Here is a 13302-nt window from a genome sequence, read left to right as displayed (position 1 = left end):
GTATTAATACTCTTGTGATCCCGTGATGTAATTTACTGCTTAAAATTAATTAATTGAAATATTCTACTTCGACATACTAAAAGGATATCTATTATCTACTCTCTATTTCTTATACTGTCCAGGGCGTCGTTGATGATTTCGAAGGGATCGCGACTCTTCAACAGTCCGGGTAGTATATATAGGTTCTGGTAGTAATCCATCCTTCGGATCCTTATCTATATCATCTATATCCTCACTGTTACTAATATACAAAAGCGCTTCGGTTGTATTATCTTTTTCTTCCCTGTGTGCGAAGACAATGGAGTCGGGGTTAACCTCATCAAGAATTTGCTGATATTCCTTATTAATGGTAAAGCGATCGGTACACATCTGCAGCATAATAGCCTTAATAATGTCGGGATATAACCAACTCCGGCGATAGTAACAGATATCTTAAGAGCTGTTAAAGAGGCGTTCGACACTGACACCGTTAGTTGCGACCGTAAAGAAGTCTCTTGCCATAGAATAGAGAATTAGGAACTGGTTACGACGAGATTTCCAGTAGGCAAGAATATCAGTTTAACCGGTAGTGCCTTATCGACAGTAAGCAGAGTGTAGATCTATTTAAAGTACGACTTACCTTTTATATTAAGATAGGCTTTAAGCTCCTTAAAGGTCTCTGATGAAGTAGCGAGTCTTCGTCGTTTCGATAGATGGTAAAATACCTTATTTAGTCCTAATAATAGGTCTAAAACAGTCGACAGCGTCTTAATACTTAGATTCTAACTGCGGTAGAAATAGAACACCTTCTCAAAAACAGTGCGATATTTTTAATACTAATCAGTGTCATCGTCTAGCCACGTAGCTGTTTTGAACTTCTCAAGCTTGGAGGTAGAATCAAGAATTGTTGCAATAGCATAGATATAACCCTCTACTTAATATATTCGCTGATAGTATTTCCGGAGTTTCTTGTGGGCTTCTTGTAAGCCTTCAAGAATCTATTGTTTCCACGAGGCTTATTTATTCCGAAGACAATCAATGGTAAGATCTAGATAGTCAAACAGATCGTTGTAGATATTATATACCCTATAGACAGTAGGGCCGGTATTCTCCGAGAGGCAGGACGTGAAGATGTAAAATGGATATAGAAGCTCCAGAAGATATTCTAACTGTTTTTATTTAACCGGTGTAGGGCGCAGGTAATCAAGCTTCCGATTATCCTAGTGCTGGATAAAGCTCTCGATTAGCTAGCGGAGCTTCAGCGCACGTCGAATTATCAGATAAGAAGAGTTCCATCGGGTCTTGCAGTCGAGAAGCAGATAGTATATCGACCCGAATTCCAGCTGTTAAGTAAGTTAGAATTCTTCACGACGTTAAGGGCTAGCATTCACGAATTTAGCGATCTTACTAATCTGGGATAACAATAGATATTAGTAAATATTCAACACTTATTCGGGTTTACTAAGGGGATACTAAGGAAGCCTTCCTTAGCATCCTTCTAGGTAGCGAGATCTAAGCCACTTTTTCGGTTATAACCGAAAGAATACTAAGGAAGGCTTCCCTAGTATCCTTCTAGATAGCTTAATCGAAGCAACCTTCTCGGTCATAACCGAAATCTCGGCCCGCTGGCATACATACCTTTTCAATAGCGCGTGAAATACTACCAGATACTTTAAGTGTTTTATCGCTGTTCTCCCATGTGTAGGAGACTGTGTTATTCTTAGCTGCGATCCGCAATTTATTTATAAAAGAGATAACGCAGAGCTGGATAACATAAGCAAGACATAGGATGTAATACTGAGTCTAAAGAATTTTAGAAAGCTCTGGGTCGGCGATAGCATCCTAGATCTAGATATTTATATCAAGTTTATCGCGAAGTTGCTCTGTGAGAGAGAAGAATATAGTACTGTTATTGCTCGCGTTGTCGGTTGTTATCCCTAGTAGATAATAGCATAGATTATACTTATAAAGAACCGACAGAACAATAGTAATAAGGGTTTTACCTGTATAAGAACCGGATACTAGTTGGAAGCCTAGAATAATCTTATAGTAATTAAGATTGTTTGTTAAGAAATAGCCAGTAAGTATAAGAAATGCTTTCTAATCCGGGCTTATCTAACAGTTAAGTATAATTAATATTCTGCTAGTCGCCGGGAACCGCGAGAGTAGCTGTATATAGATTTCATCCGATAACTCAATTAATTGTTCCTTAATCTGCTTTTAATTCGGAATATACAGTCTGCGCGATGATAAGACAGCGGCGAGATTGATTATTCGTTGAAATTAGATATGCTCGATAGTTCGAAAAGGCAGACGGCAGGTAACAATAAATCGAAGGACTTAGTCTAGGAATTCTTGTTTAGTGTAGATGGTTGTCGGGCCCTAAGAAATCAAAGCTCTTAGTATAAGATAAGTATAAGAAGAGCAGATACTCTACCGGTTTTTCACTTAGCATCTGAGTTACTGTTCGTTTGAAAGGTACAGAAGACGACTTCTTAGGGCAGCCTTTTCGGACATGATAGGCTATTGAACTGGTCCCTGTGTGCTCCGTTGACAGATGTTAGAGTAGATAAGAACATGAGACACAAAAGATATAGGGGGTTCTATCCCGGAATTGTACGCCTTCGTAGAATTTATCCCATACAGAGGAGTGCTTTTTAGGATTGAATCGAGGTAATGGTTTTTTAGCCTCTCTCTGTTTCTGGACCCAAGTAGTAGTATTCCACCATTCTTCAAAGATAGGAATCTTTTCTTGCTCGGTGGGATACTAAATAATCTTACGGCCTTTGGAGAGACGCAGAGAAGCAACCTCAGGAGGTAGAGAAAAAATAGAACAGTCATTAACCTCTGTCTGATTATCGCCATTAGTAAAGACTTAGGAGATTAAAGAGGATGATGCAATAGTATCCTGTGAATATAGATCGGAGGGATAGAATTAATATACTATAATGGATAGCAAGGCTTTATTAATAGCATCAACATGGGAAGATAGAAAAGAGAAATTTTCAGGGGACATGATGTTGAGTAGATTAATAAATAGAACGCGTCGCGTTACTATCAAAATATAATAGATCTAATAAAGGTTAGTGGTGGTTGGGATAGAACCCGTGATAATCTAGCTACCATCAGTGTCTATTACTATAAGAACACTAGAAATAAGGAATATTTTATAAGAAATATAGCATTTCTGTTAATACTAAAGATGTAGATAAGGATACTATTGCTCTAAATAATTAATATAATAGCTATAATAGAGATTATCTCTAAAATCTACTATTAATGCTGGTAACGGGGAACAAGGTATGTATTAATATATATTTCCATGCCGTATCTCTGGGTAACACCAACTTTTATAGAAAAATAAGAATTCTATCAGCCACACTAGAGTAGAGGTATTTTTATAAAGATAGTTTGAATAAGAGATATAGTTATTTATTTTTAATATTTTTTAAAAAATTAAATAACGCTTCTATTATAGATTTTTAGAAGATTGGTTAGAAACAGTAAGGTTAATGCGGTTAACCTAACCGGAACCTTAACCGGACAAGGCCTAAATAGGCCAGGTATATTGCTTTTAGCGCTAAGAACGGTTAATCAGATTAACCTAACCTCTTTTTTTTATACCGCGGTTAGGTAAAAATAAGGTGCTTAACCTCACCGTTAACCTGCGGTCAGGTTATGCTGGAGGTCCTTAACCTCCCCTCACCTGGCCATTGCCCACTCTACTCCGAACACTGGAATAGTGGCCAAGATTGACCATTAGATAAAGCCATTTTTCTAATAGATTTAGATTGAATTCAAGTCCTTGCCACAGTCCCATTTAAGCGGTAGATTGCGCGGTAATTCAGACATCTGCATACTTGACACTTAGGAAGTCGTGGCTGTACCATTACATCGTATTTCCGATCCCGGTGACGAGTGCGCGACCTGGATCGTTCCAGCCATGGCCAGAGTGAACAAAGGGAAATGGTCGTAACAACTGCCTGGAGTCTTCATCAATGGTTTCACTCAAAACTCTATACTTAAGATTTCAATAATCTTCCACTATGGACCAGAACGCAAGTCCGATAAAGTGGTGGGCCAAAGTCCGTGAGCCGCTCATTGTGAGTAACTTGATGGGAGTTAAAACATAAAATAGGTCATATCACATGTTGCCGAGACGGGTTTTTACTTTTTACCATAACGGCTAGAAGGCGCTGTTGGAGTCTAGAAGGGTCGGCCAGAAACTGGAACAGGCTACTCGTAAGGTTCTCAGATAAATGTACGATATATTAAGCATCGAAACCTAAAGGTTAGGGTTGCATGACCGTGTTACAGGACGCATATTCTGATTGCCTCAAGGGACCAGTCACATATTGCCAGGAGATAAACGGGAGCAATGCCGGACATCTAGAAAGCTATTATCGCGGCTCGAGATGCGATCGAAGCTACTCCACCAGGCCATCCAAACCAGGCTCGCGGTTGATCAATCTAAGAGTAAGCCTAGGATATAGATACGCCGAAACTAGAGCAATATCAGACCTCGAGGTAGCAATTATTGTGACACGGCAAGCAGCATGGCCTCAATCATTCGCTATAATATAGCAGCCATTTAGAGTGTGTATTATATATTTACGCACGGAACTTAGGGAACTTTCATTCTTCACAAATTCGCGATCCTTATTATTGTATGTACTGCGAATTTTCAGCATACCTAAAGTATACTTTAACCGCAACCCTATAACTCTATAAAAGGAAACTATATCGGTACCCAGATTAGTAGCAAAAGTAACTAACTTTAATAGAGTAGAATTTGTTACCGGGGAAGCTGAATAGGTCATTATTTATAGGGCTCTAGAAACGTAGCTGAGCTCAACTGTTCGCAGAATCTTTAATATTTGCCTCGAGAATAAGTTATCTTACAGCAGCTGGGTAACCAGTCCAGGATAGACATATGTAAACTATTAACTGACTAATGCCATAAGCTCGGTTAGTTACGCTGCTATACGCATGAAAAATAGCAAGGAGATAAATTTAGAGAGTAAATCATTCATTTTGTGTTTAAAATAATTTGACACTATGTATTGCTGTTGCGTCAGAAGTACAAGAAAACTGGCCCCAGGTTAGGGACTTGGTCACTAAATCGTTGGATATAAACGAGTCGGAACTCGACATTCCTGCCACTAAGGTGACTGGTAGCCCTAACCTTGTAAGCGCCCTGAAAATCCCTGGACCTAGGATGTAGCGTCAGAGAGTACGGTCTATTGTGGGGTTCCTTGGCAGTCACTCCCACGCTGCGTTTTCCCCGCCCGAGTCGGCTAGTGCCTCAAAACTTTGACTTCTAGATCACCATGAACACTTCAATACCTTCCAGTGTACTGTAAGAATGTAGTGACAATGGGGACCCACAAGAACCCGGGCCTCTCTCGATGAACCCCTAGAATTAGTATTATTTGTACCTCTCAATACTTATGCCTGGAACGGCCTATTAAGCGGTAACACTGTCAGTCCATCGTCACTTACCACCCTGGAACATGTATGGCACTCGCCCTACCCGCGATATGGTCTAAGTTGATCCGCCAGACAGCAAGACCGGCAGCACTCTTGAGATCGCTGGAAAAGGGATGGAGGGCCCTCAGAGAGTTGATCAAAGGGCTGAGAAAGTACGTGTATGTGCATGTTTTGGTTCTTTTGCACCGTGTACCGTGGACGCTCCATCGCATGACCAACGCCACTGCGAACATATTCTAATGAGTTAACCTTGGGTCGATAGTAGTATATCATCCGATGTCCGGCCCAGCCGCATGAACTTCAGCAGCTGTCGTCCTCTATGTACTCTTATATTATCCCATATCTCAAATTATAGCACCTTAAAGTTCTGCTATCGGAAATTGCGGATGCCGAGGATCTCCACTTCCCTTGACTGAGCCCCATCATTTCAGTCATCAGAAAATCCGCAAGGTAGGATCATCCTGGGTCAGCACATCATCCCAACGTAACTTAGGTCCTTTCAGTGAAGTGCGTCGTTGCAACACTGTTATCCGAAATGGCCATGTGGTTGAATTCTCCCTGCTAGGCTCTCCCGCGTCGAACCTCACCCTGTTGGACTTAAAAACTGCCCAACCTACTTTTGCCAGCATTCCGGCTTTATTACCCGCAGCTAATGAGATGGACAGCCGCGGAGACAATCACTCTGGAATGGATTCCGCACAGAACAGTGTGGGCGTGCTGTCGCGCTGATGGAGGCCTCTGAGGACCTGCATGATTGCCTCGCGCACGTTGCCTGCGATAGACCCCATCGAACCTCGTCTGAATGTCTGGCCCTTAGGCAGGGAACCGGCCAGGGAGGACCTCCTGCAGCGTCGCGAGTCGCCAGAGTAGCATAGACTTCATTTATAAGGTGGTTCCGCGCGTTCCTGTGTGTAAGCAGGATACAATCCATCTATTGGCAATCAGTCGGCCGGCCGCTAGCTGTCCGGCGCTGTGAACCGTGGATGGCAATTATCTTAGTCATAGCGGTAAAGGCCTTAGGATGCTTCTGAGCCTTGTAGATCGCCCAGACCCGTTGGAGGATACACTTAAAAGTTATGCGGTCATGGAAATGAATATATATAGAATCGGACACTACAGCGGCGACCCCCTCAAAGTCTTCGAAAGGGATGGCTGGGCTAAGGGAGGAATGTCCGGTGGTAGCGGCGGTAAGACACTCATTGCACGCCTAAATCTATTAGTACTTTGCTTTGTTGCTAGGCGTCCGGCGGAGAGACAACATACCATAGTAAAGATATTCAGAGACAGACACGCGGCTAGCTAGATTATCCAGGAATTTAATAGCCGCACGATCCTTCTTGATCAATCAATTGATTCGGTGATATTAGATTGAGAGCTCGGTGGTTGATTAGTTAAAGGTGGTTGGTAATGGGGTATTGTGGAGAAATACCAGGAGGTCAGAATCCGTGAATGTGTCTTGGATATAGAAGAGAAACACGAGGTGATGACGCCTAGCAGTATCAGATTCAGGGCCCGGTGACTGATTAGCCAGAGGTGGTTGGTAATGGGATATGGAAGGTGAACACAAGGTGATGACGCCTGGCAGTATCAGATTCAGGGCTCGGTAACTGATTGGTCAAAGGTGGTTGGTAATAGGATATGGAAGAGGAACACAAAGTGATGATATCTCACTGTATTAGATTCAGGTAGCAGATCAGTAAGGTATAGTTAGTAACAGGGCATTGAAGAGGAACACTAGAAGGTCAGATTCAGTGAATATATATTGAATATAAGATCCATCTATTGTCCTAGGTGGTTGGTAATAGGGTATTAAAGAGGAACACAAGTTAGTCTTCATGCAGAAGTTAAGCAGGAGGATAGGGCTGCAGGTATGTTTTACAGGGAGGGAAATAGGAAGTAGATAGCGAACCGGCTTCACTGACTTCATCTCTCACTTTATCTGTTCCTTTACCTCTCACTTCACCTCTTCATCTCTTCCTTCATCTCTTCCTTCACCTCTTCCTTCACCTCTTCCTTCACCTCTTCCTTCACCTCTTCCTTCACCTCTTCCTTCACCTCTTCCTTCACCTCTTCCTTCACCTCTTCCTTTACCTCTCACTTCACCTCTTCCTTTAGCGGAGTATCCCCTATCTGGTGAAGATAGTCTACTATCCAGCCGGCCGCCTAACTCGAAAGTCAAGCATTCACTACACAGCCAGCTGTCTCAGGCTATTGTTTCCCAATCTACTTATCCGCCTGGCTGACGGTTGTCCTACTCTACCAATACCGATTACCATCCAAGTCAGCTCTCTCACACCTTGCCTCCACAACTATCAGCTACATCCCTCTCTTGCTACTAGCTAAGACTATGCGCCTCCAGCCATTCCAACTGGTGTGTTCAAGTCCCCTGGCCAGTGCCGCCGGTCGAGAGCTAACCCCGCTACAGTACGCGAATGCCTGCGCTGCCAGGCTGCAGCCCGGGAAGAGACCCCAACACGAATCCGGGTTTTTCTCTTTGATCATACCTATGAGCCGATCATCGCGTGGGTTGAATTGCGCTTCCATTCTGGCATGACCCTCCAATGTGCAGGGGACCAGCTGGTGGCGCAGTGGCCGTCTACCGGCTATCGACCGATTATAGATATTATTGAGGTTAGTGTGATAACAGAGGACGAGACACGCCATAGCCGCCCGCTCGGAGGCACGCTCTGCTGCTGGCAGTGTGCTCTGCCGACCCCGAATGGGGCTGCGCTTGAGATCCATATGTCGGTCCGGTTGGCGGATGGGTCGGTTTAACGCGGCGTCGGGCGCATTGAGCAAGGACAGAATAGGGCCGGCAGGGAATCAGACGGGCCTAGGGCTCCAAGCAACCAGGGGTGGCAGGAAATCAGGGTGGATTTGTTCTGTTGTTAGCTTTGGACCGGAGAATCTGAAGACTGTTCTACCCCTCTCTCTCTAATGAATTCATTCTACTCTACAAGGCGCGAAGCCGTCTATCTGTTAATATTAATCGACAATGCCTAGGGGGCGCGGGAGCGGTTTTAGCGGTATAAATACAGAGTGTCTAATAACATGGATTAACCCCCATTTAAACTTCTATCCCTCTATTCCAGGCAGAGAACAGCGATCCAATAAGGCATGTAATACTAGCGGATTTCAATAGAGAGATCCTGATGGAGAATTCAATCGCGGGCTAGTTGGTGGTCCGCTAGATAAGAATATGGGGGAGAAATATATATTGCCTTCAGGCTGTTACATGCGCCAAATTCAGTAAGCATCGACAACAGAAAATTAAAAGCAAAAGACTCTGTCCGATTGGTCGGACTACCCTAGCTCTAGGACAGCAATTACTCACCGCGACCACAGTGAAATTAAAGAAGCGATGGAATTCGCATGCTGCAGGAATCTGCCTCGCCATCGTCCCGCGATCTTCCATTAGAACTATCTGAGAATGAACAATCGCACCATCCCGATTCGAGTAATCCGCCTCTAGCGCTCTGAGTCATCCCCACCGCCGGCTTTCATTCTCCTTAGTCGGCGCCCTCTGGCGGGCGATCCCAGGCTATTCTGCCTCACGATCCAGGAAGACTGTCGTACAGAGGTCGCGGACGGTCCCCCCCAGATAGTCCCACAGCAGCCGGAACAGGCCCAGGCTGACAAAATAGGTCGCTCGGAACGCCTCATCCATTAACTCGCGCATCCGAGCGCTGTACTCGTGGAGCTCCGTAGCATCAGACTGGCCAGCCGCCACTAACTGCTGATGGGTCGCAAAGAGCTGGTTAATCTCCCCTAGCAGGCGGGCGACAGTTTGGGCGCGATGGAGGAGATCTTGCAGTTGAGGGCCGCAGCCGGCTGTTCCGTGATTAGCTCGGTTCTGCGATGGGCTTGGATTACTTACGCGGTAGGACCCGCGGGTTATGCGAACGGAGCTGAGGCGGCATAATAATGTAGCCGTGACACGGAGGGTAGATTCGGTTAGAGGAGGAATGCTGGTCAAGGCTGTTAGCGCTCGCTATAGTCGGATATAGAGGAGTAGGGACCCATCTGGATTGGGGAGGCGGCTCACTGGGTCAGGCAGATAGAGGCTGTGTCTCTCGGTAGCTAGAGAGATTGGAAAGAAGAAGAAGAGGAGAGAGAGGTAGGGGGGAGACAATCACGCCCTTGAAATACAGCCAGCATCTGCTGCTAGTCTTCACTCAGAAGCCGAGTTAGAGAATCAATCTGCTGGTGGGCTTCACAGAAAAGGAAGTAGAAAATACGGAGCGCAGCGGCTTCACTGCCTTTATCTCTCCCTTTGTCTCTTACCTTCTTCACTTTAAAGCAGAGTGGGAGGATAGGTCTGCCAGTCTATATTATAGGGAGAGAAGTCAGAGGTAGATACCGTTGGACTGTATTTATCTCTCACTTCATCTTTGTGTTTGTCTCTTACTTCACCTCTCACTTTATCTCTCCCTTCACCTCTCACTTCACCTCTTACCCTGCCTCTTACTTGATCTCTCTCTCTCCTGTCAAGGCAGTCCTCCCTATCAGTAACTGAGCTTACCATCCGGCCGGCCGCGATTATCTGAATTCAAAGATTCACCGTGCAGCCAGTGGTCGAAAGCGCTTGCTTCCCAATTCACTAGTCCGTCGCCTTTACCAACGTCCTCTTCCACCACCTTGATCCACTGCTGCTTCGATCAGCTGTCTCCGGCATCCTTCCCGACGATCAACAGAATCCTACCACCGCTTCTGGCCAAGACCATGCGCCTCCAGCCGTTCCAACTCGTACGTTCAAATTCCTAGGCCAGAGACGCTGGTAAATCGCTAACCCCGCCATAGCACGGCGAATGCGCGGGCTGCCGCACACCGAACGTCCACGAGCTGTTCAAAGTCCACATCTTTAACTCTACCGATGAGCAGCTGATGGAGACCATCCGCCTGCCTTTTCATCCCGCTATCACTCTCCAGTGTGTGGGAGATCAGCTCATGGCTAAGTGGCCGTCGACCGGCCGTCGACCAATTACCGACATTACAAAGGTCTGGGTGTGGTGGGGGGCTGAGGTACGCCATAGCGAGCCCGGCGGCGGATTATGCTGCTGGCACTGTCCGGTCCCGGCTCTCGGCAGGGACAAGGGCGAAATCCACATATATGTTCGCTTGGCGGATGGGGTAGTTTAACCGGACGTTGGATCTGAATGGTCGACAGAATGGGGCCAACGGGGAATCTCTAGGGGCTGATCAGAAGGGCCAAAGGCGGGCCAAAGGCTTTACGCAACCAGAGTTGGTAGGGAAGCAGGGTGGATTGGTCATGTCTCTAGCTTCCGTACAGACAGGAGAACCCACAGACTGTTCTAATCCTCTTACTCTAATCAATCGGGATTCCTCTGCTAGGCGTAAAGCGGTCTGTCTATCGATTGTAATAGACAGTGCCTTAATGGCGCGGGGGTGGCTATAGCGGTATAGTTTAGAAGTCTTTTATACAGTCCGGTCTCTTGCAGGTTAGTAGCGACTGTTGGCTGTTGCAGGACTGTGGTATTTCAAATTTGAGAGAGCTTATTCCTAGGTTCTATATTCGTAGGCGCGTAGGCAATGGATGCCACCAAAACAACACTGCGTAGCGGATTCCAGTGCCTCTGCAGGACTGCACGAATTCAGTGTCTTCTATCTAAGCTTCTGTGAATTCAAGGTATGTTCCGCTCGTTGCCCGGGATATCAGGCTCTCTAATATTTTAGGGTACTTTTTATAAAGATTGAAAAAGGTCTAGTGTTAGCACCCCTACCCCGCGAGGGGGTTGGTAAGCCACCGCAGCCGTCCCACGTGACCACGAGCCACGTTAACATCTTACCGCTGGTCATCCCTTCTGGAGACCAGCGAACAATCGTGTATTCAGCCATTAGATAGTCTTCCGACCGCTTCTGTTCTCCATCCCATTGATTCTTCTACCTATTCCACCACCTGACACGTTAGCTACCGCCTCTGACACTTTTGTTTGTTCTACTACCCAGCTAGCCCGCTAGGAAGTGGAAAAGATGGCGCCTTCTACCAGACGAACCACCGCTCCACCAAACCGCTCCTCTGATCCATTGGGTCAGCACCCTGAGGACCGTAGGACCACCGCAGCCGAGCAGCCCCGATTAGAAACCGGTGGTCCCCAGGAGTCTGGGGATTCCTCCTAGGGGTCCCCGGCGGAACCCCTGACCGACGACAATGAGATGATGGAACAGCTCAGACAAAACGAGAGGGAATACCGGCGGTTAAAGTTGGACAGGAAGGCGGCGGAGATGACCCGCACAATCAAAATCGGGCGGCAGCGACTAGACACCACAACACAGGCGGTCACCCTCTCGGAGGATTCCTCTACTATAAATACCGCCACTACCGATAGAGGAGGACTCTCTCCTCTTTAACTATCGCTCCTTGCCCGCGGGCCTCGGCCCGGGAGGAGTTGCGCTTGCCGGTCCCCCGGCGGCGGTAAAACCTCCAGCCAGTATGTCGCACCTGACCTACGAAGGCAAGAATATGAGGGAACACCGCTATTGTATGGCTCGTCTGGAAAATCACTTCAAAACATGCATACTTCTTTACCAACGACGGCGCGAAAGTCGACGACGGTGTCTCCTACCTAGGAGCTCCCCGTCTCCGTCTATGGGAACAACATGCGGAAGAACAACAGCATGCGGTCACCTGGACCAACTTCGCGGCGTTCCTCCTGCGGCAACTAAACGATCCCGCCAACCTGCTTAGGGAGGCAAACCAGGGCTCCTACGACGCAACGCAGCAGGCAAACCAGTCCGTGAGGATGTTTGCGGCCTATATGAGGCAGTGGGAAGCGCAGCTCCCGGCGGCCTTCGCCGAAAATCAGCGGAACAACCATCTTTGGGCCCAGGTCCTGCCGCAGATTAGGGACGACGCAAGGAAATACCCCAAACCGCCCCAAACTACGCCAGAGACATTGATTTTTCAAACGAATTATGATTAAGTCACCGCACCCACCCAGCCATCCGCGGTTTCTAGACGCTATTTTAATTTACAAACAGAAAAAAAAAACCCGCCCACCAACCCACTCAAACACCACACTAAACACCCAACAGCCACTGCAGTGGCGAAGCCACCGCACCAAGCACGGCACCCGCAATCTTGCAGGGCGTCGAGGGGCCCGGGGGCGAGGGGTCGCGGCGGCCGGCAGGAGGGGCCTTACAACCGCTGCCACGCTTGCCAACCCGGCGAGGGGTACGTGGCTTGCGGTGGGCCCGGGCGAGGGCTGCCACCGCCTGGGACAACTCCCGGCGCAGCTCTGACTGCTGCGACTTGGGAGCCGCCCAGAGACGGCGGTAGGCCTGAACGGCCACCGCCGCCAAGCCAGCGTGCTCACCCTCCACCTAGATCACACTGTCAGCAACCACCGCCGGGTCTGGGGGGGCACGGGGACTTACCGGGCGGCAAGCGTGGCGCACGCCGTGACAGCGCACACAGGCGGACCTACCGGGGTTCACCCGGCAGGCGAAACCACCATCGGGGGCGGCGGGCAGGTGCTGCAAGCACCGCAGGCACCAGGAGCCACCCTCCTGGGCCTCGTTCGTGGAGGCAGCACGACCCTGCATGGCGCGGGTGGCGCGACCACGGGGGCGGCGACCGGGGGGGGGGGGGGGGGGGGGGGGGGGAAGAAAAAAACCCCCAAGGGGCCCCAAAAAACGGGGGGGGATGGGGGCCCCCCCGGGGGGGGGGGCAAAACCCCGGGGAAGGCCCCAAAAACCCCCGCCAAAAATTTTTTTATGGCCCAATTATTAAAAAGTGTTCCCCGCCCGTCTGAATCTCCGCGGGGGGGGAAAAATCATGGCGCCTCCCTCAGGTGGAAACACGAAACACGGGGC

General features: G+C 47.9%; 4 protein-coding genes across 4 annotated transcripts; 1 reads left to right on the top strand and 3 right to left on the bottom strand.

Moving 5' to 3' along the window:
• Window positions 1-1194: 1194 nt before the first annotated feature.
• ATEG_08470 (uncharacterized protein) lies at window positions 1195-2844 on the bottom strand (the record flags this gene model as incomplete). Its single annotated transcript, XM_001217608.1, has 7 exons — window positions 1195-1322; window positions 1388-1391; window positions 1618-1688; window positions 1887-1916; window positions 1983-2012; window positions 2557-2680; window positions 2761-2844. The coding sequence occupies 7 exons, from the start codon at window positions 2842-2844 to the stop codon at window positions 1195-1197; spliced, it is 471 nt and encodes a 156-aa protein (XP_001217609.1).
• A 6166-nt stretch (window positions 2845-9010) lies between these two features.
• On the bottom strand, window positions 9011-9389 carry ATEG_08469 (uncharacterized protein; the record flags this gene model as incomplete). Its single annotated transcript, XM_001217607.1, has 2 exons — window positions 9011-9300; window positions 9347-9389. 2 exons carry the CDS (start codon window positions 9387-9389, stop codon window positions 9011-9013), a joined length of 333 nt encoding a protein of 110 aa, XP_001217608.1.
• Window positions 9390-10191: 802 nt separating this feature from the next.
• On the top strand, window positions 10192-10608 carry ATEG_08468 (uncharacterized protein; the record flags this gene model as incomplete). The annotated part of the gene is made up of 2 exons (XM_001217606.1): window positions 10192-10215; window positions 10270-10608. The coding sequence occupies 2 exons, from the start codon at window positions 10192-10194 to the stop codon at window positions 10606-10608; spliced, it is 363 nt and encodes a 120-aa protein (XP_001217607.1).
• A 1899-nt stretch (window positions 10609-12507) lies between these two features.
• ATEG_08467 (uncharacterized protein) lies at window positions 12508-13032 on the bottom strand (the record flags this gene model as incomplete). The annotated part of the gene is made up of 2 exons (XM_001217605.1): window positions 12508-12810; window positions 12865-13032. The coding sequence occupies 2 exons, from the start codon at window positions 13030-13032 to the stop codon at window positions 12508-12510; spliced, it is 471 nt and encodes a 156-aa protein (XP_001217606.1).
• Window positions 13033-13302: the final 270 nt, after the last annotated feature.

Source organism: Aspergillus terreus, genomic scaffold (genome assembly GCF_000149615.1).
Source record: "Aspergillus terreus NIH2624 scaffold_12 genomic scaffold, whole genome shotgun sequence".
In the NCBI taxonomy this organism is placed as follows: Eukaryota; Fungi; Ascomycota; class Eurotiomycetes; order Eurotiales; family Aspergillaceae; genus Aspergillus; species Aspergillus terreus.
The sequence above is the reverse complement of the archived record's forward strand: the minus strand, read 5'-3'. Positions and strand labels throughout refer to the sequence as shown.